This window comes from Felis catus, chromosome D2, assembly GCF_018350175.1.
Source record: "Felis catus isolate Fca126 chromosome D2, F.catus_Fca126_mat1.0, whole genome shotgun sequence".
NCBI lineage: Eukaryota > Metazoa > Chordata > Mammalia > Carnivora > Felidae > Felis > Felis catus.
Window position 1 is genome coordinate 53,201,877 of NC_058378.1, and position 8,439 is coordinate 53,210,315.

Here is an 8,439-nt window from a genome sequence, read left to right on the forward strand (position 1 = left end):
GCAGGCTCGCCATGTTCCCCTGGGGGCTGAGCTGCCTGTCAGTGCTGGGGGCAGCGGGCACCGCTGTCCTGTGCGCCGGCCTGCTGCTCAGCCTGGCCCAACACCTCTGGACGCTCCGCTGGACGCTGAGCCGGGACCGGGCCTCCGCCCTGCCCCTGCCCAAGGGTTCCATGGGCTGGCCCTTCTTCGGCGAAACGCTGCACTGGTTAGTTCAGGTGAGTGGCTCACACCCCATCGTGCTCTCACCCTGACATGACTCCTTCCTCCCTGACTCCCACGGGACCCTCCTCGCTCTCAGTGTGCTCCCAGGGTTCGTAGCCGGTCTCGTCCTATCGCCCAGGGCCCCAGAGAGCATACACAGCCCTAGCCTTTGTCCAGCTGCTCCCACGAAGGGACCGTATGTCACCGGGGTGCTCCCCAGCGCTACTTAAACACGACACGACACGACGCCAGGGTGAACAGAGGGGTTCTAAGAAGCATTCGCTCTATACCCTGCAAGTACATAATCAGGAAGCCCGGGCGCTCTCAGCCATGAGCCTCACACATCCCCATTCTGAGCCTCAGTCTCTTTCTCGCCCCAATGGGAACAGGAGAATCTACATTTCAATAGGGTAGTCTCGAGGCCCATTTGAGACTCGGTTTTGTAGAGACTCCACGCGCCGGCCTGGAGCAGGGAGTTGTTACCAAGGGGCGGTTGGGAGGCCTGGGCCAGACCCCCAGCCGAGACCCAGCAGCTCCAGCCTCGCTCCGCCTCGCTTGCAGGGCTCTCGCTTCCACAGCTCCCGCCGGGAGCGCTACGGGACGGTGTTCAAGACGCACCTGCTAGGCAGGCCGGTGATCCGCGTGAGCGGCGCCGAGAACGTGCGCACAATCCTGCTGGGCGAGCACCGCCTGGTGCGCAGCCAGTGGCCGCAGAGCGCGCACATCCTACTGGGCTCGCACACCCTGATCGGCTCAGTCGGTGAGCCGCATCGGCAGCGGCGCAAGGTGAGCCAAAACCTAAGATTCCTGGGCACCTATTGTGGGTCAGGCGGGGGCTAGGTTTCAGGGGCACACTTGGAAGCTGGCAGAGCCCCCTGGCTAACCAGTGGTGGCTTTGGTCCAGTCCCTTACCTTTTGCCGCTTTGGGTTATAAGGCTAGGACTGGGACTTAAGGGACATTTCATCTCCAATCTTCTATGTGTGGATGATACCAGAATGGGTGGGGAAAAGGGACCAGAAAGCCCCCCTTGGAGAGGGACCAGGGACGACTTCCCGGAGGAAGTGGCAGCTGGAACCTGGATGGATAGGAGAGGCTGTAAACATCAGAGATTTAGAGTCTGGGAATGGCGATAGCAAAAGCCAACACATTTAGGTCTGGGCCGCTTAGAAGAAGAGAAGGGGACCGACATTGGCATTCTGGTGCCTCTGGAATCGCGGAGCAGAGGAAGCCGGACCATGGCCAGTGCTGACCCCGTGGGCTTCCCACAGGTCCTGGCTCGAGCGTTTAGCCGTGCGGCGCTGCAGCGGTTCGTGCCCCGCCTGCAGGGGGTGCTACGGCGCGAGGTGCGCTCCTGGTGCGCGGCCCGCCGGCCGGTTGCTGTCTACCAGGCCTCCAAGGCTCTTACCTTTCGCATGGCTGCGCGCATCTTACTGGGGCTACGGCTGGACGAAGCGCAGTGCGCGGAGCTGGCCCGGACCTTTGAGCAGTTTGTAGAGAACCTCTTCTCGCTGCCCCTGGACGTACCCTTCAGCGGCCTGCGCAAGGTACTGCCGCTCTGGCCTCAGACCTTCCTCGTGGGGCTTCCCAGCGTGGGTGTGTCTTCCAGGCGAAGACCAGTCTCTCTGCGCGCCCCACGCGTCGCCTCTCCGGGGGAACCGAGGCTTCGCCCAGGGTGGGGAGGTGGCATGGTGTGGCGGTGGGCGTCGGGGCTGGCCTCTGTCCTCACTGGCTGTGCGACCCCAGCCTCTCCGGGCCGCGCCTGCCGGGCCCGCGCGCTCGACCCAGCAGTCGCTGGCTTCCTGACTTTGGGTCTCCGTGGTGGGCACCCAGGCCGTCATCCCAGCACGTCTCCAGAGCGGTGCTCCCTGGCCCGGCCTCCAGCGCCTTTGTGGAAGCCCGGATGGCTGCGGAACCGATGGGAGCACTAGCCCCGCAGACACTCCCCTGGCCTAGCCCGGGTCGGAGAGGTGTGGGTGCCGGCTTCCCGTCCGCGGCCCGGCCCCACTGATTTCTGGATCAGAGAACCGCTGCTTCTTCAGACCTCAGAGCTGTGGGCCAGGCCCAGAGAGCAACCAGGAGGGCCGAATTTGCCTTTTCCTTGTCTGTAAGCTGGGGCTTCTCACTGTCCTGATGCCTTGGTTTTTGTTTCCCCGAATAAAAAGAATGGTTATGTATAAAGGGGCATGCTGTAGGCTGATGGCTTTGAATGCTTTTTCTGATTTAATCCTCTCAGGCTGCAAGGTGTTATTATTCTTATTTTACTGGTGAAGAAACTGAAGCTCAGAGGTTAAGTGACTTACCCAAGATCACACAGCCGGCCAGCAGAGGCAGGATTTGAACCCCATCTCCTATGATCTGAAAACCCAAGTGCTCAGATGCTTTTGCTGTGCTTGCTCCCTGAACTGCCTACCTCTTGCCTACCTGCTTACAGAGGCTAATGCTTAGACTCACCTCCAGTAGTGTTCTCTAAGCCAGAGCTCTTTTGGGTCCATTAAAGTGTGCCTTCCTGTCTACACTGGTGCCCACTGCCCCTGCCTAGTCTAGTGAAGGCAAAGGGCAATGGACTGATTTCACCCCACCAGGGACAGTATGGAATGTGATCACCAAGAGAGAATTATGTGTAGAGATGGTAGATAAATTCCTGAGCATTTATTGAGCTCCTGCTATGTGCCAGGCATGAAGCTAAGCTGAGAAACTTGACACCTGGGTCTCAGTGGACCAGAGCAGCCCAAGGAAGAAGATTTGGGGGTTAGGTGTGCAGGCCTGGCCCCCTCAGACTTCCTGTCCCACCTCCCCTCTCTCCCCACATATCAGGGCATCCGGGCACGAGACCAGTTACATCGGTACCTGGAGGAGGCCATCGCAGAGAAGCTTCATGAAGACAAGGCTGCCGAGCTGAGTGACGCCCTCGACATGATTATCCACAGCACTAGGGAGCTGGGCCATGAGCTCTCAGTGCAGGAGCTGAAGGTAGGTGGTGGGAAGGTTTTACTTCTCCCCCTTTTGCATTCCTAGCAGGTCTCCATATACATGCTACATCCTTTCCTCCCGGCCCCTAGCAGAGTCCTGTTTGGCTCCACTTTAAGTCCTGGGAACTCCTTAGGGGGAGGGGAAAGGGGAGACATGGGTTCCAGCCATGGCTTAGCCATACCCACCAGCTCTGTGGCCTTGGGCCAGTCACCATCCCTCTCTGTAGGAGTGTGGAAAGGCATGAATTCTCGGCCCTTACTTACAGGTTCTGGCCACAAACAGACCTGCTCACCCACACCCTTCTCTGTCACTCCATGCCTTTGCCTCTGCAGTCCCCAGTCTATGAAACCCCCTCCACTCCTTTTCTCTACAAACCCTAAGGGCTCAGGGTCGAACTCCATATCTTCCTTGAAGCTCCCTCTTCTTCTGGAAATCGACATTCTCCTTCCCTGAGCCACCTTGTCACCTGGCACCGCTAACCTCTTTGGCCACTGCGTGGTCTCTCCAAGTTTAGAGCCCCTCCCCATGTATGCATGGAGCACAGGCAATGGAAGTAAGGAGAGAAGCTTTGGAATGGCCCCCAGGACCTGCTGGAGAACACAAAAAGGAGTGGAGAGGTTGGGGAGGCAGGGGAAAGTTAGAAATGGGAACACCTCAACCCTTCCAAAAGCAACTACCAGTCTTTCTGAGTTAATTTCCCACTTTCCAAGACCCATGCAGGGTAAGGCTCAGCCTTAGTTTCTTCTTTGAGAATGGAGCTAATAATCTGTCTCCTGACTCCTGGGGTTATGAGAGCTGCAAGAATCCAGGGGGTTAGAAGTAAATGAGTCCTGGGAGAGCTTCTGGATAGGAATAGTTCCTAGCTCTGAAAAGGAGTGTTTTGACAGGGTGTGACAACACCCTCCAGGTTCTCAGGAAGAAACCCACTGATCAGGAATCTTCAGTTGTGGTCTGGGCATCAGGGGCAGGCCAGGCAGATTAGGCCTGGCCAGGAAGGACACTGGGACTCCCCATGTTGTCCAGGGCGGGCAGTTAGTCTTGGACCAGGTCATTCATTCCACAGATATTATGATATATCTATTTGGTGTCAGGCTCTACACTGGGACTGAGGATATAGCGGTGAGCAAAACACAGCCCCTGGCCTTGAGGTGCGGGAAGGTAGGGGTACACATTCATCCCATGATCAAATAAATAAATGTATAAACACAAACTGTGGGTGCCACTAGGAACGAAGACACCAGGAGCTGGGAGGGCAGAGGGAGGCAGTAAGTGCTGGGGCTTGGAGGATGAAGCCCTCTGTGCTTACTAGTCAGTGAAGACCAAGAAGAGGTTTAATCACTCACTGGACCACTCCACCCAGCTGGAGGAGGAAGCCCTGATGACTCCTTTGCTTGGAGGCTGGCGCCGCTGCTACAGGTGCCTTCCTCTGTCCTCCTCCCATCCCAATTCACTGTCAGGGCGCCCAACAGGGATTCAGGCAGCACCACCAGGTGGTTTAGAGCACTGGACTCCTGAGCCCGGCCGCTGGGACTACCTTGAGCGCCTCTTGGAGCCTCAGTTTCCACTTCTGTAAAACGAGGGCAGTAATTGTGCCTTACAGGGTTGGGATGAGAATCAAAGGAGTAACGCTTAAAGCACTAAGAATAGCACACAGAATAAGTTCCTCGCGTCTCTGGGAGCCCTTCCAAAGTAAGTGGATAGATCCTGGTTTGGGCCGTTGCTATATGCGGCTTTCTCAAGGGGCAGACTTGGGATTCGATCGACTCCGGGCCTGCTTACGGAGCCGCCACTCTGGCTTTTGCTCAACGGTAAATTTGGGCCCTTTGCTCCCCAGCCATAGGGCCGGGAGGCCTTGCGGCCAGGGCCCGCTGCGGGAGACTCAGCGCCGCCCGGGCTGTCTTGCAGGAGACGGCTGTGGAGCTCCTCTTCGCCGCCTTCCTCACCACGGCCAGTGCCAGCACGTCCCTCGTCCTGCTGCTACTGCAGCACCCGGCGGCCGTCGCCAAGATCCGGCAGGAGCTGGCGGCGCAGGGGCTGGGGCGCGCTTGCGGCTGCGCGCCGGGGGCCGCGGGGGGCGGCGCGGGGCCCCGGCCCGACTGCGGCTGCGAGCCTGACCTCAGCCTGGCGGCGCTGGGCCGTCTGCGCTACATCGACTGCGTGGTCAAGGAGGTGCTGCGCCTCCTGCCGCCCGTGTCCGGGGGCTACCGCACTGCGCTGCGCACCTTCGAGCTCGACGTAAGTGCGCGCGCCGCCCCGCACCCCGCCGCCTCCTGCCGCGGGGTCGACCGGGCGGGGTCGACCGCGCGGGGTCGGAGGGATTAGGACCGCGAGGTCACCTCTTCCCGCCCCCCTCCCCCCGGGGCCTCCGATTTCCGCCTACGAAGGGCGCCGAGCCCTGTCCCGTTTACCGGGAAGCACGGTTGCGGGGGCGCGAAGCCTGGCGCCTGGTGAGCGGATAAGACTAGGAACCCCGCCTACTTGAGCTTTCAGCGGCGGCGAGGGTCGGTCAACTCAATCAGAACCGAGGTTTAGAATAAGACATTCTTTTCTCCGCGCAGCACTCCCGTTAGCCAGTGAGTGTGGGTGGGAAACAAGGAGAGCCCCCAACTGTGTCCTGTACCCCACCCTCTGCTGCCTCACAAGCAAGGAACCGGCCGTTGTTAGCCCGATCTGGCTCCGTTTGTATTAAGCCCTTGGGCAATTCCCTCTTCGCTCTGGGCCTCAGTTTGCTCTCTGGAAGGAAGTAGTCTTGGTCCCTTCCGGCTCTGACACGTCAGTCAGGTGGTGTCAGGGCTGGGCGGCACAGTGGCAGCATCAGAGTGGAGCCCTAAACTTGCGAAACTGAGGATGTTTGCCTGAATGGCTGTCACTGCGGTCCCCCTCGACCCCCAGCTCAGTCGCTGGGCGGCTCCAAGCAGAGATGGGGCACTCCCTTCCCTGACCCTCGCTTTAAACAGCCAAGGAACATCTGTGGCACATTCCACACCAGGGGTGGAGTGAACCATAGCCACTGGGATTCTGCTCTGGAGGAAATCATCAGGAGAGAAAGGAGGCCAGGGCCTATACTTCATCCCAAATGGATGTGAGGAAGATAGAGATCTGTAGTAAGGAATGACACCAAAATGTTTTGGGGGCTGACATTTGAAATGGAACAGCACACCAGCAGAGAGGGGGACCATTCAGACAAAGGTGGGTGGAATCATGAGGTGTTTAGAAGTGTCTTGGATGCTGCATCTTGGAATTCAGACTTTATTCTACAGTCTCGAGGGGAAACAGAGGAAGAGGAGCACAGGTCCACCAGGGGGAGCAGAGGGAGAGCCATTGTCCAGTTTACAGATGGGAAAACTGAGGCCTAGAGAGGAGAGAGAGAGAGAGAGAGAGAGAGAGAGAGAGAGAGAGAGAGAGACAATGTTTTTTGGTGATTCCAAGATCTGTCACCTGTTGAGACCCACTGAATAGACATCCTGAAGCTATTCAGGCTAGGGAAGCAGGAGAGTTAGGGGGTTGGAAGACACATCAAAAAGTAGAATAGTTGAAAAAGCTGAAGGTGGATAGAGGAAACATGAAGGCTGCCTTACAACCTTTTAAGGATGCCTGGGTTTGAGTCCCATGTTCACTTCCTTAAAGTGTGGCTACCAGACCTGAATATGATTGCACAGCAAGTGGAATGGGGGTGGGAGGGTGTTCGGGTAGAGAGTCAGTTTTCAGTTCAATGCAAAGAAGAGCCTTATAATTGAGCAGATCATAGAGGAATGAGGGTCCCTGTCATTTGTGTTGTTCCCGCCCATGCAGAGAGTGGGTGCAGAACTAGAACTTAGGTCTCTTGATCTAATGTCAGAAGAAAAAAGAAAGACAAACAAAACAAAACAAAACACTGAAGCATACATAACAACAGATTACATTTACTGACCAACAATATATATACCAGACTTATTCTATTCTCACAACAACAAAACGGGCATTTTTGTTCCTGTTTTACCAGTTAAGAAACTGAGGCTCAGAGAGATTGAGTATCCATCCTAAGGTCACACAGCTCAGCAGAAAAGGAGCTGAAATTGGAACGCAGAGCGTTCTCCTAGCTTCCGGGTTAGATGAACGTTCCTGCCGATTTTTGGAAGCCTGTTGTTTGCACCCGGGGTGGAGGGTCGGGTCGGGCCTGGGTCTCAGGTGCCTCGTGGTCAGGTGGGTCTCCTCATTCCCCGCAGGGCTACCAGATTCCCAAGGGCTGGAGCGTGATGTATAGCATCCGGGACACGCACGAGACGGCCGCAGTGTACGGCAGTCCTCCTGAGGGCTTCGACCCCGAGCGCTTCGGCGCGGCGGGCGAGGAGTCGCGGGGCGCCTGCGGCCGCTTCCATTACATCCCCTTCGGCGGCGGAGCGCGCAGCTGTCTCGGCCAGGAGCTGGCACAGGCCGTGCTCCAGCTGCTGGCGGTGGAGCTGGTGCGCACGGCGCGCTGGGAACTGGCCACGCCTGCCTTCCCCGCCATGCAGACCGTGCCCATCGTGCACCCGGTGGACGGGCTGCGGCTCTTTTTCCACCCGCTCGCGCCTTCGGCGGCGCGAGATGGGCTACGCCTCTGACCCTCTGCGCTTCGGAACAAGGCTTGGCCAGCGGCAGCGGCGCGCTCTCAGCGCCGCCCATCTGCGGCTTCTTAGGTTTCTTAGTGCCGGGCAGGGCGCTCGCTCACTCGCTCAACAAACGGTCACTGAATGCAGCTCTGTGCCAGACTTCGAGGGCGGCGGAGCGCGAGCCCCCGCCACTGCGCCCACGGAGCCCGGGAGAAGCCCCCAGGCCGGTAGGAAGGTGCTTCCTGGGCTCTGAGCCCTGAGGAAGGAAAGGTCCTGAGCCCAGGCTCTTAAACCTTTACTAGGTTTGCTAACAGGGATGGAGGGAACAGATCTTCACTAGGAGCTGCGGGTCCTCGCCTCCCTGTGCCAAGCCCAGGAGGTTGCATGGATCTTGGGGCCGCGGGGACAATTGCCAGGGGAGGGTTGGACCGTGCCAGAGACCCAGCGAACGCAGCTGGGACCTGCAACCCTTGGGAGGAAGCGCATCTCCGGTCTGGCTTTGGGCTACAGTTAAGACATACCGAGAAGGCGCCCAACGGAAGGCCCTCAGGGAGCGGGCCTCGGCTTGGGACGCGCGGCCACTCTGCTGGTCTCAGTCTCAGCAGAAACATGACTGTGGGCTCTCCCAGGGCTCTGAACAGCTCAATATCATTGGATTCTGCTGGTGACTTCTTAAAAGAAAAATTCCTACTTCGA

General features: G+C 58.2%; 1 protein-coding gene across 1 annotated transcript; it reads left to right on the plus strand.

Annotated features, from left to right (window-relative positions):
- Positions 1 to 11: 11 nt before the first annotated feature.
- On the plus strand, positions 12 to 8,439 carry CYP26C1 (cytochrome P450 family 26 subfamily C member 1). The gene is made up of 6 exons (XM_023240747.2): positions 12 to 215; positions 763 to 987; positions 1,471 to 1,746; positions 3,017 to 3,172; positions 5,078 to 5,407; positions 7,378 to 8,439. Exons 1-6 carry the CDS (start codon positions 12 to 14, stop codon positions 7,753 to 7,755), a joined length of 1,569 nt encoding a protein of 522 aa, XP_023096515.1. The 3' UTR covers positions 7,756 to 8,439.

Excerpts from the sequence above, each read along its gene's own strand:
- CYP26C1 (XM_023240747.2), top strand. The coding sequence starts at position 12 with ATGTTCCCCTGGGGGCTGAGCTGCCTGTCAGTGCTGGGGGCAGCGGGC. Across the intron at positions 988-1,470 it reads CGCATCGGCAGCGGCGCAAG|GTCCTGGCTCGAGCGTTTAG; the intron begins GTGAGCCAAAAC and ends GGCTTCCCACAG. Across the intron at positions 5,408-7,377 it reads TGCGCACCTTCGAGCTCGAC|GGCTACCAGATTCCCAAGGG; the intron begins GTAAGTGCGCGC and ends CATTCCCCGCAG.